This window comes from Molossus molossus, unplaced genomic scaffold, assembly GCF_014108415.1.
Source record: "Molossus molossus isolate mMolMol1 unplaced genomic scaffold, mMolMol1.p scaffold_m16_p_4, whole genome shotgun sequence".
Taxonomy (NCBI): domain Eukaryota; kingdom Metazoa; phylum Chordata; class Mammalia; order Chiroptera; family Molossidae; genus Molossus; species Molossus molossus.
The window spans coordinates 73,939,144-73,959,958 of NW_023425377.1; the positions used below are offsets into that span (position 1 = coordinate 73,939,144).

Sequence of the window (20,815 nt, forward strand, 5' to 3'; positions counted from 1 at the left end):
CCCTGCAGAGGGGCAGTCCAAGCCTTGTCAGCCCACAGGGTTCTTCCTATAGAGGCCACCCCCTGGGGCAGGACCAGAGTTGAGAAGGGCTGCTTGGAGATGGGTTCCTCCATCTCTGCAATGCTGATATATAAGTGTAGAATGTTTTACAGCATCCTTGGCTTCTACCCACTATGTGTCAAATGTCTCTGAAGCACTATAAGATCGCCCAGGATTGAGAAACAGTGCTCCAGAGAAACCTGCTGCAAAGAAGCCCACCAGCGCACTGTGTAAAATTCTGGGTAGAGGAGGCACCAGGGACCAAGGCTGTGCTTGCGGCTGCCACAGTGTGCCACCTCAACATACATGGTTCCATGGCTGAAGTTTACTGTATCTTGGGTGCCTCAGCCAGATTTCAACCAGGCTTTTTCAAATTAGGTTCTACATACCAAATTTAATCCGCGGTGACTTCAAATTGCACTTACACTACACCCAGAATTCATGGAGCATAACACAAAGCATGCTGAATTATGGGAGCAAACTTCACATAGCAGTGTGGGCCACTAGGCTGCTATGCAGACACTAGGGGCTGTGGAGCTTGCTGGGACACAGGGACTACTACAAGATTCCATGTAAATGACTGCTGGCCCTGGCCCCTCTCTGGTGAACAGGGACCATTCTGCCACCCGCACCCTACTTTCCGGTGCTGGGAACAGAGTGGGGGAATCTACCCATTGCACTCCTGGAGGGTCAGACACCCAGGCCTACGATGGCGCGGTTTTCTTTCTTTTTCTTTATTTGTCTATATTCAGCTGAATTCAAATGTACTGCCTGAATGATCCAGACATACAAAAAACCCCCCCACTCTTTCCCACTGGTTTTTAAAATAAAATATTCACTTAAAAAACTGAAACACTAAAGCATTAAAATACAGAAAGCTCGTTTAACTCACTTCACAAAAGCATTAACAGATGAGGTATCCCTTCTGTAACTATTTCAAGACAAACTGAGTTAACACTAACACCAATTGTAAATAGACAGAGGGATACTGAACTGTAAGAACTCAGAAAACTCTACTCGGACAAAGTTGTAATGGCAACTAACAAACCACTGAAGACGTGGAGTCCCAAACACGGCTAAATATGGGTCACAGAACGGGTCACAGAGTGACCAGCTGCACCTCACAACACAGCAACGTGGACGGGGTAGGGCAAGAGGACCCAGAGGGGCCGCAGACATGTTAACTGTGATGCATAAAACTGAATCTTACAACGAGGAGGGGTAAGTGCAGAAGGTACAAATCTTCACCCTCAGGGCTTTATCTGTACTGGTAGTTCATGCTGTGGTCTGCGTTCCTGCCGTAGCCTCCCTGTGATGATTGATAAGAGCTGGGAGGGCCGCTGTAATTCTGGCTGGACCCGGGGGAGTTGTAGTTCGACTGTGATGAGTAGCCTCCTGAGGGAAAGAGGGAGTGGGGATCAGCCCAGTCATAGAGGTGTCATCAGTGGGAATCTCTAACTGGGGCTATCTGAGCACCAGGCTCTGTTTGGCTCTCAGTATCGCCAGCATTTCTTCATATAGGTGCCAACATTTAAAGTAGGGCAATTTCTGGCTAAAAAGCCAAGAAACTAGAGGTGTGCCTAAGTCAGTGCTTGTACAAGGCCCCATGTGCCCCCATCTCCTGCTTCCTGCTCTTGCCCCACACAGAAGCCAAGAGGCAGCTGCCATGGTGGCCCTGCCCAGGCCGCAGCCTTCCTCAAAGCCTCTGTGTGGCTCAGGAAGCCCCCTCCCCCCATGCTGTGCCACCTGCTGCTCCAGGCCCACCTTGTTTGCCTTGGTAGGAGGAGCTGCCCCCAGAACCTCCTCCGTAGCCCCCATGTGACCCTGGGTTGTAGGACGACCCGCCTGAACCGTAGCTGTTCCCGCCGCTTCGGCCTCCGCTACCACTGTAGTCTGGGGGAAGAGAAGACATTGTGGTTAAGGGGCCTTGTGTTGCAGCCCTGATGTGGCCAACCCTTGGCCAAGACCCTGGACCTTTGCAAATTTCCCTGTCTTTTGACTGCTTCAATTTAGCACAGGTCAGCCCCACCACAAACTGCCAGGGGCTAGGTAGAGTCCTAAAATAGGGTCACAATGCTGTGGATTGTCCTGATCACCATATTCTGAAGCAAAGTTTCATCCCATCTTCCCCTCCAACCTAAGGTTCCCTGCAGTTCAGGAACTGCTGAGCTAGCCCAAGTCCCAGCCCTTGCTACTAAGTGTCCCATCATAAACCATCATACTCCTACCCTACCCCAATTGGTACATAGGCACACTGCAGCCCAACAGTTGTGTGTGTGAGGTGGAGCAGGAAGTAATTCAGGCTCTTTTAGGGGATGGATGCACCTGGTCTCCAGAGGTCACCTTGCAGTGGCTGGCCCAGACTCGGACTCCACCCTTATGCCCCAGCCTCAACCCACAGCCTCAGGGGCCTTAGCCTGGAGGCCTCTGCCTCCAAATTCCTTCCAGTCCCTCAGCCTGAGGTGGAACAGTGTTGAGCTTCTGGGGGGACTGGATGCCAACTCACTGAATTTGCTCTCGTAGCTGTAGTCGGAGCCTCCCCCGCCCCCGGGGGAGCTGTAGGAGTTGGAGTAGGAGTAGTTGCTGCCTTGGCCATGACTATAGCCTTTCTGTTTGCCCTGCGGGGGGCCATAGTTGCTGTACTGGCTCTGGTTGTAGGATTGCTGCTGGCCGGGGTGGGACTGGTAGCCTGAGCTGTAGGAGGGCTTCTGTTGGCCCCCATGCGGCTGCTTCTTTCCGGCATGTTTCGGGGGCACTGGGGAGTTGTAGTTGTCACCTTGGTAGTAGGAGCTGTAGCTTGAGGAGCCACCACCGCCCCCGCCGCCGCCACCGCCAGCATTCCCAGAATGCCCTCCATTGCTGTAGAACTGACCTAAACAGGAAGGCATCTGATCAGGTGGAAGCTCAGGAAGATGGAATTGGGGGGCGTGGGGTATGAAGGGAGGGAAGATCGTAGCTGTGGGTCCTGAAGGCTGACCCACGAGCCTGCTGCCCAGGCGCGGGCAGAGTGAAAGAGACGGGAGAGAAAGGAGCAGCAGCTCCGGTCCCTAAAGCAGCCTGATCTGGGCTGGCCCAGCCTTCAGCTCCACTCACCCATTAGCTGATGATAACAATGGATCTTTGCCAAGCAGCGGCACGGCAGTACGCACGCCGAGAGCAGCTTTTGCAGCAGATGTCAACGTTACAATGAGATGGGCTCCGAGCGCAGGATGACATTCACAACTAGCTGATCACTACCCAGATGTCCCCAACAATGACAGGAAAAGCAAAGCCCCAGAGAAGCAGCAAGCCCTCCCCCGCTGTGCTGGGAAGAGGCTTGGCAGTCAGGGCTTGGGTGGCCCTAGGAAATGCTCTCTAATGAGGTCCCTGACATTGGTGTCATTCCTGGAAGACCAACTTGTCTGACCCGGTTCTTGGAGCACCAGAAATAAAGACTTAAGCCAAGACTTCTCCCTGATGGGATTTATGCGAACACATGCCTTAAAGAGCAATTCCCAGCCTCCTGGGGAAAGACTAAGGCTGGGATCAGAAGATTCGGGTGGTCCCCAGAGGCCCCTCCTTATTCCCAGCACAGCTGCTGGGCTCAGGCAGAACTAAGCAGCAGGACTGACAAGCGTGCAGCAAGCTGCCACATTCTCAGGCTCTAGGGCTGAGAATGTCACGAACAGCTCCCCCCACCTTCTGGTCATTAGGTAAGGACCCCCAGAACACTGGCTTGTCAAGATATTGCTCCCATCAGACACTCAGGTGGACCTGTGGGAGATGGTCAACTAAGGTGATGGGGGTGGGGGAGGATGGGTCCTGTGGGTAGCTGTCCATCCTGGCAGGGCCGTGGAGCTCCTGGGCTCCTACAGCAAGTAGGCCTGGGCACACCTTTGCTGGCTGGCTCTGCCTCTGTCCACAGACGGTTGAGGCCAGTGCCTGGTCAGCCTGGCTATGCCCAGTGTGGGTAGAAGAGGGAGGAGACGCTGCCACACAGCCTGTCTTTTCCTTCCCATGTTTAGCACCAAGGGACCCTTGCCTTTTGGGTGACTTTGGGAGTTCCCATGAGCCTTCCATCCACTGAAGATGTGTACCCCACAGTGGTGTGCCTTAGGTTGTTTGAACAATAATTTGGATAGAACTGCTCTCCGCCATGGGTTTATTTTCTTCAGGCAGGCAGTCTCCATCCTACACCAACCCCTCCAAAGCCAAGGACAAGATGTGTCCCACAATACAAGAGAGTAACCATGAGGAGGCCAGGACAGGAGGTCCTCTTCGGGCCCCCTCTTAGAACTCGGCCACATCAGCTGACCCTTGGCCTGCACTGAGCACCTGCCTCCTCACCCCTCCACAAACACGGGAATGAATGAAGACGCCAAGTAGTTAGGGCTTATTACTTTAACATGTATTGATTAAAAAAAAAATAAAGGGGAGGGGAAGTTTTCAACGTCATTCAGGATAACTATTTCCTGGTATAAAAAGACATTATTCTCAAACAATAACTTTCTAAAAAAAAAATACATCATGCAATCAAAGTTTTAAAAAGTTTCACTGAATATTTCAAACCTCTGGGAACAAATTATGTAGTAACCGTTTTTGCCTGAATAAACGCAAAATCTTGCAAGTCAACGCAGAGGCAGGTTTTGTTGCAGAAAGAACTGATGACCCGAGCCAAAACCAGACTTGTTTCCAGGGATTCCCACCAGGATACAGGGGTCTGAGTAAAGAGCCCAATCGCCTCCTCTGCACACAGGGAGAAGTCACAACCTCAAGCCTGTACCCTAAGGAGAGAGGGCGGAAGTTTCCAGGATTGCTGAAATCTGCCACAGCTGTGTGCCCAGAAGTAGTACAGGCCCTGCTGAGGCAAGTTATTCACTGGAGAATTGCGCTACATATTAGGCTCTTCCCACTTGATTATTTTTAAAGCCCCATTTTTAAAAATTCTAGAATTCCATGCATTTGCAGCTGTAATCAGGACTTGCAAAATTCTGCATTATCACTCACTTAAGCCTGTCTATTTCTTGCACTAAATGATGGAAGCAGTTTTGATACCTTTGAGAGTTCACCTCTAGCTAAACCAGCCACAGAATGTTGCATCCCCAAACACAAACCCACCAGAGCATTTACAAGAGGCAGGAAAGGTTAACTTAGCACAATATACAATTCCCCAATGTTACCAACGTTTTACATGCTTTTATATATATATATATAAAAAAAAAAAAAAAAGGCAGCTGGTTGCTCTGGATTCGGATGTGGTGAAATAGTTTTCATCACTGTCAAAGGCATCAACCAGATTTAGGAATTTGTTAAAAGGTTAAAAATTCATACAAAACCTGCTGTAAATTAAGACAAAGGTAGATTAAAATGCATCATTATCTGTCTCTTAAATAAAGTAATGCTTTCCATAAAAAGCAAAGGTGGGCTTTGCCTTGATGCTGACCAACGCTGGCTCTAGAATTCTGTGCAATTCTGCACAAAAATATGCATTCTCTGAAAATTGTTTTCCACTTATTGTGAACTTCAATATGACCAAGTTCAAAGGCAAATCACGATAAAAACTGCCATTGTCTTAAATTCTGCAGGCTAAGTTTCAGACAAGCTGCGGTGACAAGCCACGGTTGAGAAACCCAGTGAAGCACAGGGGCACAGCACGGACACTTTAGGTTTTGGAGTTCGAGAAAATTGGAGTAAAAAGTTGATTTTTTGTGCAATACTTTTAGATGCTCTAGGAAGACCCAAAATCATGATAGCCGTAGCAGTCTGTGAAAAAGTCACCTACAAAAGGGGGAGACAGAGCAGAGAAAAAAAATTAGAATTCTTTTGAAAAATGGCACAGAGCGCCACATTTGAAATTCAAGTTTTAGATTTCTCTGCTCCTGTAACCCCCCAATGAAGGCTCCTTCTCAAGACAAGAGCTGTGCACTGTCAGAAAAAGCATATCACAGGATTGGTGCTTCGTTCACATGGCTTAAAGCAGAGAAATTTAAAATTTTTACTTTTACGGTACTTTCAAGTCACACAAGTGTGTGTGTTAACATTTACAGAGTAAATCATACTTTTGCAGGATGGGGAGGGTGGGGGGCCTTGGACCGCCTGAGCTAATCACTGAGAATAGGTGTGGGCAACTCTGAAGTCTTAGGGAAGCTGCTGCTGGCAGGCCACCCTGCTCTAACTCAGGAACAGGAACTACACTGCATCTTCTTCCCAAAATCAGACCAAGAGAAATACACACTTACTGTAGCCAGCTGTCGCCGAGTTGCCTCCATACCCATAGCTGCCATATCCAGCGCCTGGAAGGAAACCAATAAGGTTATCAGGGCTGGAGGTGGATCTCCCCTGCATCCGCCTCTCCCAGCATCTCAGTTCAACCTCAGGGGCCCCACATACCCCAGAGAACAAGATAGGCCCACTGGGAATATGACAAGGTTCCTCACCAGCATTCATGTAACCTCCGTGGTTGGCACCACCAAATCCTCGCCCTCTTCCTCGACCACGGATGTTCCCTCCTCTTCCCCGCCCTCGAAGATTTGGGGGCGGGGGCACTTCGTTGTGCATGGGGCCTCCCATGCCAAAGCCAGGATTGTGCGGCTGAACAGGAGAGAACAGACAAGTTACATTCGCTTCATGCTCAGTTCACAGAATTCAAGCTGAGCTCAAGAGATCTCAGGGGCAGCCGATTACCTTAGCAGCAAATTTCGGTCCACCTCTGACAGGCACAGGTGCTCTCTTCTTCTTATTGGCTTCAAGGGCAAGAGGGGCATCAGGGAACAGTTTCTCTAGTGCAGCAAGAGCAGCATATGCTTTTGCCACCTTTTTGTTTGAGCCAGCACCTTGAAACTTCTGTCCATCTACCTCGACCTGAGAAGAACAGACACGTGTCAGGAGAGATCCAAAGCCTCCCACCAGGGCAGGGGGACTCTACATCCCCCAAAGATTCCAGGCCTCCATAGGAACTGCTTCAGAACCACTTACCTCCATGACAAAGCGCTTGTCATGGCTCCCACCAGTCTCTGAGATGAGCTCATACTTGAGGCCACGCCTCTTCTCATTAAGCTCCATGACAGGGTTCTTGCCATGCTTGGTCAGGATTGGCCCCTGCTGTTTTATATTCTCAGGGAAAACAGAAAAACAAACAAAAAAAACAAACCCCAACACATTCAGCTAAGGGCTGTCCAGCACATGGAGGACAGCTACTCTCTACGTAACCCACACCACCCTCACACATGAAAGTCATCTATGAGCCTCCCAGCAATAAGATGATTTTCCACGTGTACCCTGTTCCTCCGGGAAATGGCCTGTCATTGACCTAGGGCCAACCCAATACATCCCTGAGTGCTGGGTTAACATCAGCAAAGTATTCTCAGTAGTGGCTCAAAGGCTCATACCCAGCTCCCCCTACAGGGTTCCAGACTGGAAGATGACTCCTTTGGTGGGGAAAGTCACAGGACCAGCAACCATCTGGGCTCACAGGATACAAGGCTGTCTGCTCTACACTTGTCGGGCCCTCCAATGCACATCATGGGCTCACCTCAGCAGTGGGATCCGAGGTAAAGGCAGCACTGGGGGTCGAAGCAGCTTCTACCACAGGTGGAGGGGCCACAACGGCTGGCTTGGCCTCAGTCTCCTCAGCCGAGTCCTCCCCTTTACTAGAGTCTCTGCCTTCAGCTCCCGTAGGCAAGCCCATGTCCTGTAACACCTGAGATGGAGACCCACAAGGCCCCCAGTGAGGGAGGGGATGCAGAATTGGGGCATCCTGAATCATATCACTCCTGAATCCTGAATCACTCCTAGGGTGGCATCCAGAAATCTGGAGGGTGTTTTTTCCTTTAGCTCCTTACATGCCCAGCCTTGCGTGGACACCCTCTGCCTGTCAGCCATGATGACAAAGGAATTCTTGCCACATATGATTTGACAAACATTAGAAAATCTAACCATTTGTATTTGCATGCCCTCCCTAAGGCCCATGATGGACTTAAATAGCAGACAATGGCTCTGAAAAAGCCCCAGATGAAAAAGTGCTTTTGCTGTCTGAAGGAAAGGCATGGGCTGGATGAAGCCACCAGCTACCCTACCTTAACAGCCACATGCAGCTTGGCAGTCTTTTTGGATGGTCCGGAGGCCTCGAATGAGCTGCCATCTACTTCCACAGACATGGTGAAGATGGGGGCGTGGACCGGTCCCGCCTGGGAAACCAGTTTATACTGCAGCCCGGGCTTCAGCTGGTTCAGCCTCATCAAGGCATTCATAGCCTGGGGAGGCTCTGCCTTCTCCTCTAGAGAAAGACCACCAATAACACTCTGGAACATCAGTCAATTCTGAACTGGGGAGGGGGTTTCTTCTGATGGCTTTTGTCCTGGGACACAATGAATTGGGCAGTCACACATTCCAAGGTCTTGTCTATGATGAGCCCAGGTATACACCACTTCTGGGGTCACCAGTTGAGGCACATCCACCCGACTTATGTTGTTTCCATATTATACACTTAATCACTTTAAGAACAACTTAAATATAATATCTAACAATAAGGCATCTTCCTATTTTGCAGTTAACCTGAAGACAGATGGAGGATAAAAAAGGCCCAGGAATGAATGTCTATACCTTTCTTCTGAATCTTCTTCTTCTTTTTGCTGGGAGACTTTTCCTCCCCATCCTCCTCCATTGGGCGTTTCATTGGCGTAATGGCATAGGTGGTACTGGGGGGGATTTGAACTGAAAGAAAAGATTAGGACAGAAGTAGCTAAGAGTCCAGTCTGGTGCTCTGTGGAGAGTCCATAAGGCCACTAATCAACCAGGAACCCTTGGCATACTTACCTGTGTAGTCCACTGGGTTTTCATTCTTTGGTTTCTTGGGCATCTTAGAAGGCAGAGGGTCCATACCTAGGACTTTATGCAGTTGGCCAAATGCAGCAAGTCGCAGAGCATGCTAGAAAAGGGGAAGAGGAACAGGAACCTAACTCAGCCGCCCTGTGCTCCTGGCCAAAGTGTGTATGCTTGCTAATGCCTTCTGGATGGGGCAGGAACTGCTGGAGTTGCTAATGGTTTCCCCTACAACAGCAAGGGGCCCCCCAACAGCCAGGGGAGGGCCTGACTGCTAGGACACAGTCTTGCTGCGGGGAAAGGCCAGCCTGTGACCACCCGCCTCAAGAGGAATACAGGAGACCCCAACCTGGGGACTGGTTGCCACACGGAGCCACGTGGTGGGCCTGCAAGGGAAGGACCCCTGGAACAATCTAAATAGCAAATACATCTCCCCGCTGAACTCGGTGTCTGAAAACAACACTCGAGCAGGCTGAGGGGCAAGCTACAACCACGCGTGGCGCCAGGGGGAAAGAAGCAGCCCAGATTGGGGCGCCCTGTATCAGGCACAATCCCTTCGCCTTCAGTCCCCAACCTGAGCCTAAGAGTCCAGTGGCGACCCTGAGAATACCCAGTAATGGAACTAGAAGCCAGTGATTACAGACTGGGTAAGGGCTCACGGTGGCAATGGCGATGACTATACCTGCGCACTCTGTGTGATATCTTCCCGTTGCTGTCTGTCTAGATGCCCAATAGCATCAGTGGCTTCTTTTTCACAAGGGTCATAAATGCCAGAACCATCTGAAGGCAGGAAACAAGGAAGATATGCAGAGGATTATCTTTTAGCATCTCGGAAGAGTTGTACTGACTGAGGGAACCAGATGCGTTACCCCCCGCGCCTCATCCACACCCAGCTCTGGAAAACACGCTGAGCTCGGTGACCCACTCAGCATCCAGCCCATGAGAAAAATAATCCACATGTGTCTCAGAGCAAGGAGCTCACATGGGAGTGGGTCACCACTGCCCTGGATCCGCCCTGAGTCACAGCTGCGGAGCCGGCACAGGGCTGGATATGATGGTGCAAGAGGGTAGTCACATGCTTTAGCCCTAGGGGGACATGGGGCTGCTGCTGCCCTAACCCGGTCAGGGGACCCGCCAGGAAGTGGCCTTAGGGCCTTGATCACTGTCCTTTCCCTGCAACTTGCAAAGCACAAGGCCCCAACCTGGCATCACGATGCCTGACGCCAGGCACTCCAGCACTCTCCGCAGGGCCTCGCCAGCACCCATGGGTCTGTTGGCTGTGCCGATGGACTTCTCACAGAGAAGCTCAAGGGGCTGAAAGGCAAGAAAGACAGTTAGCCAATGTCCAGGAGGGAGTTGGCTGATGCTGAAGGGCTGTCACTGTGTATGTGTGAGGAGGGGGTGGCACGGAAAGTCACAATTGTCCGAGTTCCTAAGTCGGAGCTAAGCCAAAGAGAGAACACCTAGAGCTGGGCTCAGCCAATTTCTCCTTAAAGGGCCAGACATTCAATCTTTTCAGCCACATTGGCCAGGAGGCCAATTTGAAGCTATTATGTAGGTGCTTATATTCAAAAACACAAAAACCATTCTTAACTATATACTATAGGAAAACAAGTAGCTGACCAGAATCGGCCTGTATGCCTATCTGCTGACTGCTGGCCAAGAGCAGCTACAAAGGTTGCAAAAAATATAGAGCATGTCACAGTATGTGTGCTGCCTGGCCAGCCCCATTCCTAGGTTGGGCTGTGTACCTGCCATAAGGAAGAGGAGAGCCTGGTCTCACTTTCACCTTCCACCCAGGCTGTGGCACACAGTATTTGCTCAACAAGGACCTATGTTGGGGACACATCAGCCACACCCCCAAAGGTCCAGTTTAGCCCAGTTACCAGAAGATATTTCTGGGCTATGGAAGGTCTCTGCACACACACTCCCAGGGTGGCAATAGCTAGAAGGTGCCTTACCCATCCTCTTAGAGGACCCCAGGTGGGCACACGGGTGCACAGATCCCTCAGAACCCGAATGACAATAACACAAGACTTCAGCCCATTGGCTCTGGCCTAGAGGAACAAAGCACAGGCTCTTTACACCAAAGCACTTCCTGAAACACAAGGCAAACATGAATAACACAAATCTCAGGGTGCTACTTTGTCCAGGGTAAAGGGTGAACATTCATAACCATCAAGTGTGTGGTTGGCAGTGATGCCACCGTGTGGACGACATTAATGTTACTCTTGGCACAAAGCAGCAGCAATACACCTACTCAGTCACAAGCCTCCTTTGGGGGGGGTGTCAAATTTGTTTATGCGTGCTGCCTTAGCAACTGCACACCTGCAGGTGCTAACCTTGGCATGGCGCTGTTCAGTATTACCAAAACTTTATGGTGCAAGTTAGCCAAGTTAAAACTTAGAAATTCTCTACCAAAAGACAAATAGAAGAACAAAATGCAAACCTGGAACCACTTGGCGTGTCGGAGGGACGCCAAGGCAGCAAGGCATTTCTGCCTGTCCAGGACGTCCGGGGGATCGTTGACTGATAGCGTTTCTATTCATGGATGGAATAAGAAGACAAGGTACAGTTTGACCAAGGGGTTTCTGTCATGTGGAAAGGGGATATGGCAGATTCCTAAAGGGCAGTGGAGCCTCCCAGAATTTCATGTCATCTCTACCCTGGACCAGGGAAGGAGAAGCCAGAGCGCATTAACTCTGCCCAGAAAGAAAACTGCAAAAATTGGAGGCCCTTCCAAAAAACAAAAATGAAAACACAAGTGGAAAGTTACTCTACAAGGGATAATCAATCCCATAGGGGAGGGAATTGATAGGTAGGTCCTATCTTCTAGCAGACTGTTACCATGCTTCTTCCCCATCATCTCCCAATAAATTAGCTGTGCTAAAATTTCAATAAAGGGGAAAAAAATAAGCCCAGAAAAAAACAAAAACAAAAAAATGGTGGGGGGAGTGGAAATGAACTCCCTCTCTGCTTCTCACAACAGCCATCCCAAGGCATCTTCTGCAAAGGGGACCACCTCCGCCCACCAGGCAGGACTGCCCTAGCCCCAGCCCTTGACAGAGAGAGTCCTGTTGGTCAAAGGTCCAGCGTCCCTAAATTGATAAACTAGAAGGGCTCTGGTAGTTGAAATCAGGCATCAGAACCAAAGGTAATCAAAGAACAGCAACAAGGGTGCTAAGTGTGAGCCAATGCTGCAACAAAACCGGAGCACTTGTTCCTGTCACGTGTATCAGAGATTTGGATAAGGCTTGTTACCTTTGCAGTGTGAGGTTTGATTAAGAAACATTCCCACAGAAGAGAAGCATAAGGGGCCCTAGGAGGACACGGAGTTGTGAAAGCATTATTAGTGTCTGAACTTTTCTTTTGAAAAATCACACAACGGTTTAGCTCTCTATAAGCTCTTTGCGTTTCAATTACTGAACTGATAAAAGCAGCCAATGGAAGGAAGACAAAAGAAGAAGCCCTCAGGTTTTGCTGCACCACAAGCTGTTTGCACAACTCCAACATGATGTTCATGCAGAAACCATCTGGCTGTCTTCCATACTTTAAAAAAACATCACCCAGGACATACTTTTTCAAGGTCAGAGAAGAGAAAGGCTCAACAGCAAAACCAAATGTAACACTGATGACAGCATTCAAGGATTAAGACAAACCAAAATGGTGCCATCCTCTGAAAAGTGCTCCTCACTTTTAGTGCAACTGTTTGATTAAACTCCCCAGTACCAAAACAGAACAGGAGATGTGACCACAAGAGTAAAAGTGGGCAAAGCTACACCAATATCCTTTCGTCAAAGCAGTCTAAAACTGAATAGCACATCTGAATAGTGAGGGAACACAAAGTTTCCAAAGTCCTGCTGGCTTTCTCAGCCTCCCTACCTCCAGCTAATACTTTCTCCATTTCTTCTCTGACAACGGGGGATGTCAGGTGGATGGTCAGGGACAATGGAGGCTCTTTTGTATTTTTTATCACTATTGCAGCATCATCAACAGATTGTAGTATTTCATACTTGTCTTCTGTAACAGCCTAGAAAAAGAAAATGCAACTTTCAAAACACCTTCTCCTCAATGGAATCAACACTCTATTTAGCCCCACCGGTTACTGTTAACATACAGGCCAACTTCCTGGGGTGTGATGGGACAGCAGCCCCTTCATCTGGGGGTAAGGACCTCCCACTTGCTGGCAAGGTCTGTGGCTGCTTTCCAGTACTTCGTAGAGAGAGAGAGGTGATTTTCACAGGGACTCTCATAATGCAACATGTAAGAGGTGAGGGTCTGGGAGGAAACAAGGGTGTGAATCCTCATTTTATCAATCCGTAGTGGTGTGACTTTGGACAAGTCACTTAACCTCATTAAGAGTGTTACTTAATCTCATTAAGCGTGTGGCTCAGTGGACTGAGAGATCCCGGTTCGGTTCCCCGTCAGGGCACATGTCTAGGCTGCAAGCTCGATTCCCAGTAGGGGGCATGCAGAAGGTAGCTGATCAATGTTTCCACCTCTCTCTCTCCCTTCCTCTCTGGGGAAAAAAAAAAACAATAAAACACATTAAAAAAAAAAAAAAGATTGTTGTTTCACCTGGCCAGTGTGGTTCAGTGGTTGAGCATCGAACCATGCACCAAGAGGTCATCAGTTTGATTCCGGGTCAGGGCACACGCCCAGGTTGTGGGCCAAATCCCCAGTGCGGGGCATGTAGGAGGCGGCCAATCGATGTTCTCTCTCACTGATGTTTCTATATCTCTCTATAATATCAATAAAGGAGCCCTGGCTGATTTTTCTCAGTGGTTAGTGTTGGCCTGCGGACCAGGGAGTCCCAGGTTCAATACTGGCCAAGGCACGTACCTCATTTGCAGTTCATCCCCAGCCCCAGTTGGTGTCATATGGGTGGCAACCAACTGATGTGTCTCTCTCTCTCATCCCCTCCCACTCTGTCTGAAGATAAACGTAAAAATCGGGTGAGGATTAAAAAAATAATAATAAAGGTCAAATCAATAAAGGAAAATAAACAATTAAAAAGCCCTGGCCAGTTTGGCTCAGCGGTTAGAGCGTCGGCCTGCGGTCCGGAGAGACCCGGGTTCGGTTCTCGCTAAGGGCACGTACTTCGGTTGCAGTTTGTCACCGGCCCTGGTTGGTCGTGCGGGTGGCAGCCACTCGATGTGTCCCTTCACATCGATGTTTCTCTCTCTCTCTCCCTTCCTCTCTCTCCCTCCCACTCTATCTGTACAAAAAAATGGAAAAATATCCTCGGGTGAGGATAAAAAAAAAAAAAAAAAAAAAAGATGTTGTTTCTAGCCCTGGCCGGTGTGGCTCAGTTGGTTGGGCATTGTCCCATGCACCAAATTCCACTGATGTTCCCACTGCCCCCCAAATAAATCAATTAAAAAAAGATTATCTTTTCTAATTTGTAAAATGGTCTAGATGACATGACCTATACCACTAGGCTGCAGGAGGCTTACACTGGACCCTGCAAGGAAAGCACAGCATTCAGCCCAGAATGGGCATCTAGCTACCATCATTTCCACTGGGATGAGCAGTCATCAAGTGTATGGCATGAAAACTGTGTAGTAAAATACCTGTAGTATGTGTCATGTGGTGCATATTAAAGCATGTACTCACTGCAAGTACATGTGTCTTTTTTGTTTGTTTGTTTTATCCTCACCCGAGGACATTTTTCCATTTTTTGTTCAGGTAGAGTGGGAGGGAGAGAGAGGAAGAGAGAGAGAGAGAGAAACATCGATGCGAAAGGGACACACCGAGTGGCTGCCACCCACACAATCGACCAGGGCCGGGGACAAACCGCAACCGAGGTACGCGCCCTTAGCGGGAACCGAACCCGGGTCTCTCAGGACCGCAGGCCGACGCTCTAACCGCTGAACCAAACCGGCCAGGGCAGGTACATGTGTCTTTAAGGATGGTCACAACAGTCTGACTTCTGCTTTCTTTTTTATACCAGTCTATCTATATATGCCTTGAAGAAGGAAAATCAACCTTTTATAATTTTTAATATGGAAACAAAGTAAATATCACATGTAGGGAAGACAACACTTTGAGAAATCTAAATTGGGGTTTCTGTTCCTCGGCAGTACTGGCCTTTGGATCGGATCATTCTGGAAAGTGGGGCTGTCCTGTGCATTGTATGATGATGGGCAGCATATCTCCAGCCTCCACTCAATAGATGCCAGTAGTACTTTACTCTTCATACTGCGACAACCAAAACTGTCCCCAGAAACTGCCCTATGTTCCCTGGGGTGTGTTTGTGTGTGTGTATGCACACCCACAATTTGCTCCAATCAAAAAACACTTATCTAGAGATGAGACAGGAGAAGGAGCACAGATCTGAAGCATGAAAGTAACTCCACCCAAAGTTTCTGGCTTTGAAGAAGAAGGAATGAAGCCTGTCATGGAATGCAGCAGTGGCCCATAGGCACTGGGAATGACCCTTAGCCAACAGCCAGCAAGAAGGCAGGAAACTTAATTCTACCACTACAATAAACTGAATTCTGTTAAAAACCTGAATGAGCAGGAAACTGATTCTCCTATATAGCCTGGAGAAATGAACAGACTGTCAACATACTGATTTTGGTCCGGAGAGACCTATACAGGATTTCTGATCTCCAGAACGGAAAGATAATAAATCTGTGTTGTTTTAAGTGAAAAACAAAACAAAACAAAACAAAACCACATAATAAAAAGCTACAACCCACTAATCTAAATAAATATAAATATGCATTGTTAGTATCTTTCTCTTAAAGACCAAGTGTTTATTTTTTAATCCTCACCCGAGGATATTTTTCTTTTTTCTTTTTTGCATCTATCTTCAGATAGAGCGGGAGGGAGCGAGGGAGGAAGAGAGAGGAGAAACATCAATGTGAGAGAGACACATCTAGTGGTTGCCACCCACACGACACCAACCGGGGATGGGGACAAATGCAACCGAGGTACGTGCCCTTAACAGGAACTGAACCCAGGCCCCTCTGGACCGCGGGCCGATGCGCTAACCGCTGAGAAAAACCAGCCAGGGCGCCCGAGGATATTTTTCTATTTATCTTCAGACAGAGTGGGAGGGAGAGAGAATCATCAACATGAGACACATCGATTGGTTGCATCACATACAACCCCGACCAGGGCTGTGCATGAACCACAACGGAGGTACGTGCCCTTGGCCAGAATCGAACCTACGACTCATTGGTCCGTGGACCGATGCTCTAACCACTGAACAAAACCAGACAGGGCCCAATTATTTATTTATTTATCCCCCCCCCCCATTGATTTTAGAGAGAGAAAGGGAGAGGGAGAGAAAGATAAAAACATTGATGAGAGTGCCCAGCCAGTGTGGCTCAGTGGCTGAGCATTGACCCATGCACCAAGAAGTCGCCAGTTTGATGTTCTCCCTTGTCAATGTTTCTACTTCTGTCCCCCTCTCCCTCTCTCTAAAATCAATAAAGAAAAAAAATTTATAAAAAAACACACATTGATGAGAGAGAACATCAATTGAGCGCATCCTAAATGCCCTCCCACTGGAGATTGGGCCCACAACCTGGACATGTGTCCTAGCCAGAGATCAAACTAGCAACCACTTGGTACATGGGTCGACGCTCAACCACTGAGCTCAACACAGGCCAGACCCAACTATTTTTTTTTTTTCTTTATTGATTTTATTTTATTATTATTATTATTTTTAATCCTCACCCGAGGACATTTTCCCATTTTTTTGTTCAGGTAGAGTGGGAGGGAGAGAGAGGAAGAGAGAGAGAGAGAGAAACATCGATGTGAAAGGAACACATCGAGTGGCTGCCACCCGCACGACCGACCAGGGCCGGGGACAAACTGCAACAGAGGTACGCGCCCTTAGCGGGAACCGAACCCGGGTCTCTCAGGACCGTAGGTCGACGCTCTAACCGCTGAGCAAAACCGGCCAGGGCTTCTTTATTGATTTTAGAGAGGGAGGGAGGGACAGGGAGAGAGAGAGAGAGAAACATCGATGAGAACATCAATTGGCCACCTTATGCACCCCCTCCACTGGGGAATTTGGCCCACAACCTGGGCATGTGCCCTGACCAGCAACTGAACCGGCAACCTCTTGGTGCATGGGTCGACGCTCAACCAATGAGCCACACCAGCCGGACCCAACTATTTATTTTTTAAAATGATCCTCTGGCCTGCCTGGTTTGGCTCAACAGTTAGAGTGTTGGCCCATGGACCAATGAGCTGCGGGTTCAATTCCAGTCAAGGGCATGTACCTCAGTTGTGGCTCATCCCTGGCCCTGGTCGGGTTGTGCAGGAGAAAACCAGTCAATGTGGCTCTACCACATCAATGTTTCACTCCCTCCCTCCCTCCCTCTCTATCTGATAATAAGTAGAAAATCATACTCGGGTGAGGAATAAAAAAATATTATCTTCTGCCCTGGCCTGTGTAGTTCAGTTGGCTGGGCATCATTCCATGCACTAAAGGGTTGCTGGTATGATTCTTGGTTCTTGGTCACAGCACATGCCTAGGTTGCAGGCTCAGTCCCCGTGGGGGGCAAACAGGAGACAACTGATCTCACACTGATGTTCTGCTTTCACATCTATGTCTTTCTCTCTCTTTTCCTTCCTAAGAAATCTTAAAAAAAAAAAATCGTCACCTTGGCCGGTTTGGTCCAGCAGTTGGAGCGCTGGCCCGCAGACCAAAGACTCGCAGGTTCAATTCTGGTCAAGAGCATGCACCTCGGTTACAGTGCAGGCCCCCAGCCTTGGTCGGGTCATACAGGAAGGAGGCAACCAGTCAATGTGTCTCTCTTGCATCTGAAGATAAATGAAAAAAAAATATCCTTGGGTGAGAATTTAAAAAAAGGCTTCAGCACTGCCTCTTCTCAGAAACTGAGTACTCATTGGTTGTGGCTGAGAAGCTTTTAAAAAAAATATTGTCCTTCCTTTAGAAACATTTTCATCAGCTTAACCTTCTTCAATTGATATGCTTTTTATAGACAAAGATAAAAATAACTTAAAGTTACTTAATACTAAAACAGAAAAGCTAGGGCTTCATCTTCAATAGCTCCCTATAATTACCTACGACACTGACACTGCGTTAGCTCCACATTTCAACTCTGACCTTTGTTCTGAATCCCAAATTGTCAGTCACATGTGACAGAATGCTTGCTTGCTTGCTTTTATACAAAAGTGGATGGCCCTGGCTGGTTGGGCTCAGTGGTTAGAGCATTGGCCCTTGGACCAAAGGGTCAAGGGTTTGATTCCCAGTCAAGGGCATGTACCTGGGTTGCAGGTTCAATCCTCCACCCCAACCAGGGTCATGCAGGAGGCAACCAATTGATATGTCTCTCTCACATTCGATATTTCTTCCTCCCTTCCACTCTATCTTAAAAAAAAAAGGGGGGGGGGGGCAATAGAAAAATATCCCAGTGAGAATTAAAAAACCAAACAAGGAAAAAAAAAGTGGCCCTGGCCTGTTTGGCTCAGCGGTTGGAGTGTCGGCCGTCGGGCCAGAGTCCTGGGTTTGGTTTCTACGAGGAGTGCGTACCTCAGTTGCAGTTTGTCCCCAGCCCCGGTTGGGGTCGTGTGGGTGGCAGCCACTCGATGTGTCTCTCTAGCATCGATGTTTCTCTCTCTTCCTCCCTCTCGTTCTTGTGAGAATGAATGCAAAAGCGTCCTCGGGTAAGGATAAAAAAAAAAAGTGGATGGTGGTCTTGGCTGGTGTGGCTCAGTTGGAGCACTGTCCTGTACATCAAAAGGTTGCAGGTTCAATCTCCAATCAGGGTGTGAACCTAAGGTCAACCAACTGATGTTCTCTTTCACATTGATCCCAACCCAGTAAGCACATTCTCCAGTGAGAATTAAAAAACAAAAAAATAAGCCAATGGTATTTCTAAAGAATGAGATTTTTCACTTTTGTTCTTACTCATGTCCTCACTAAATCCAGGATGACTGCCTCCTTTAAGGAGGCAGCAGGTTGCAGTGAGGTGTGGAGGTTCTGAAGTCCCAGAGTTCACCAGCTGGGGGTTCTGGTGTCAGTTACTCTTCCCAAATACCATTATGAAGATGAAATGAAAAATGTTAAAAGCATGCCTGGCTCTGGCCAGGTGGCTCAGCTGGTTGGAACACCATCCTGTACATCAAAACATTGCAGGATCGTTTCCCAATCAGAGCATATACCTAGGTTGTGGGTTCAAACCCCATCTGAATGCATGCAGGATGCAAATAATTGATGTTTCTCTCTCTCTAAAAATCATAACATGTTCTCAGATAAGGATTAAGGAGAAAAAACAAACCATAAAAACACACCTGGCCTAGGATCTGATGTAGTAAATGCTCAAGAAATGCCACAGGCAATTATTTATGCAATACTCATGTAACAAGACAAATAAACTGGTTTTTAAACAGATTTTGGTGCCCAGCTGCTGTGGCTGTGGATTGAGCGTCGTCCCATGGACTGAGAGGTCCTGGTTTGGTTCTCAGGGCACATGCCTAGGTTTTGGGCTTGTTTCCCAGAAGGGGGTTTGTAGGAGGCAACCAATGGATGTTTCTCTCTCACATTGATGTTTCTATCTCTGTCCTGTCCTCTCTCTAAAAAAAAAAAAGCCAGTAAAAACATATTTTAAGTTTTTGGTGATACCTAGGTTTAGATTAGAAGAGAAGCGTTAAATTTTCTATTCATCTATCCACCCGCCCACCTATCCAATGGAGTCTTTTTGTGAAGTCCAAGACTAGTGAGGCCCTAGAACAGCATAGCCTGATGTATAGTAGATGCTGGGTCTTTCCTCAAAGCCACAATGTCCGGACACCACTGCAGTCACCCAGCCACTGTCCAGAGACCCTAAGTGGCTCTGTGGCATCCTCTATTGAGCTAGTTTAAGTATAAGAGTGGGCTTAGAGTCTGTCTTTTGGCATACGGCACAGTTGGGCATCTTTTCCTCTATCTCACAAGGGTCCTCAACAGCAGCCCCAGCCCCACCCAGTGAAGGTGGTCACACTCACAGTGAGCTGAATGGCCAGGTTGTCAGCCACCTTGTCCAGGAGGGCAGTTGTGGGCTTTTCTTTGCATAGCAGCACCAGCTCCAGGTCCAAGTCCCCCTTGAGAAGCAGGCCTTTTGCCACAAGGCCAACACGCATCACGCCCCGCAGGGTTCTGGTCATATGCTCTGTCTTCTGTTCCCTGAAAGACAGATCAGTGCATGCTATGTAAGGAATTCAGTCTGGCCAGAACCCAGAAAGGCTGGAGTTTCTTAATAAAATGCTCAGCTCTAGACTAGTCAGTCTCCTTAGAAAGGGGGGAAAAAACAAACCCACAAAACTTCAAACTTACCCAGCCCCTTCTTTGGTCTCGTCCTCCGGGGGCATGTCCAAATTCTCGGACTCAGCATGCTCGCCGCTGCCTTTCTCCTGCTCATCGATCCAGTCGGACACAGCTTTGAGAGCCCGCTCTGTATGGGACACCATGTTCTGGACTGCCTCCAGTTCCTCTTGGGTTGGATAAACGGAAGAATGCTTTGCCATCACATGGCGATCATCATTCACAAAAATTCGCAATGGACGCTGGAAATGTGAAAACTCAGTTAAAAATAATGTGAAGAGACCAAGCAATCCACCACTTACCTTCTAGGCTGCATAACTCATAACTATGCTTTATCATTTGTATGAAAATAAGACAACAGTAGTCACCCCTTATCCGCGGAGGATACATTCCAAGACCCTCAGTGGATGTCTGAAATTGCGGATAGTACTGAACCCTCTATATACTGTTTTGTTTTTTTCCCTATGCATATATACCTATAATAAAGCTTAATTTATAAATCTAGCATAGTAAGAAATTAACAACTAATAGAATAATTATAATATAAGTTATGTAAATGTGGTATTTTTCTCTCAAAATATTTCATTGTACTGTACTCACCCTTCCTTGTCTTCTTGTGATGTGATGAAGACACAACGCCTACGTGATGAGATGAAGTGAGGTGAATTGTAATTGTTTATTTCTGGGAAT

The 20,815-nt window shown here is 48.2% G+C and overlaps 1 protein-coding gene across 4 annotated transcripts in view; it reads right to left on the minus strand.

Moving 5' to 3' along the window:
- Positions 1-762: 762 nt before the first annotated feature.
- ILF3 (interleukin enhancer binding factor 3) overlaps positions 763-20,815 on the minus strand; it is a 36,743-nt gene continuing 16,690 nt past the window's right edge. For 2 of the 4 annotated variants that reach the window (XM_036282050.1, XM_036282051.1), the window contains exons 3-21: positions 20,726-20,764; positions 20,138-20,367; positions 19,810-19,987; positions 12,721-12,868; positions 11,288-11,379; positions 10,800-10,895; positions 10,041-10,152; positions 9,521-9,618; positions 8,833-8,944; positions 8,620-8,730; positions 8,094-8,293; positions 7,550-7,717; positions 6,994-7,119; positions 6,703-6,879; positions 6,456-6,609; positions 6,258-6,311; positions 2,546-2,911; positions 1,804-1,932; positions 763-1,434 (exon numbers count right to left, since the gene is read on the minus strand). In XM_036282050.1, the coding sequence (XP_036137943.1) occupies positions 1,298-1,434; positions 1,804-1,932; positions 2,546-2,911; positions 6,258-6,311; positions 6,456-6,609; positions 6,703-6,879; positions 6,994-7,119; positions 7,550-7,717; positions 8,094-8,293; positions 8,620-8,730; positions 8,833-8,944; positions 9,521-9,618; positions 10,041-10,152; positions 10,800-10,895; positions 11,288-11,379; positions 12,721-12,868; positions 19,810-19,987; positions 20,138-20,367; positions 20,726-20,764 (2,727 nt within the window). In that variant the 3' untranslated portion in view covers positions 763-1,297. Of the gene's footprint in view, positions 1,435-1,803; positions 1,933-2,545; positions 2,912-5,250; positions 5,797-6,257; positions 6,312-6,455; positions 6,610-6,702; positions 6,880-6,993; positions 7,120-7,549; positions 7,718-8,093; positions 8,294-8,619; positions 8,731-8,832; positions 8,945-9,520; positions 9,619-10,040; positions 10,153-10,799; positions 10,896-11,287; positions 11,380-12,720; positions 12,869-19,809; positions 19,988-20,137; positions 20,368-20,725; positions 20,765-20,815 lie in introns of those variants that run through there. The other 2 variants (XM_036282052.1, XM_036282053.1) reach the window with 2 other exon arrangements.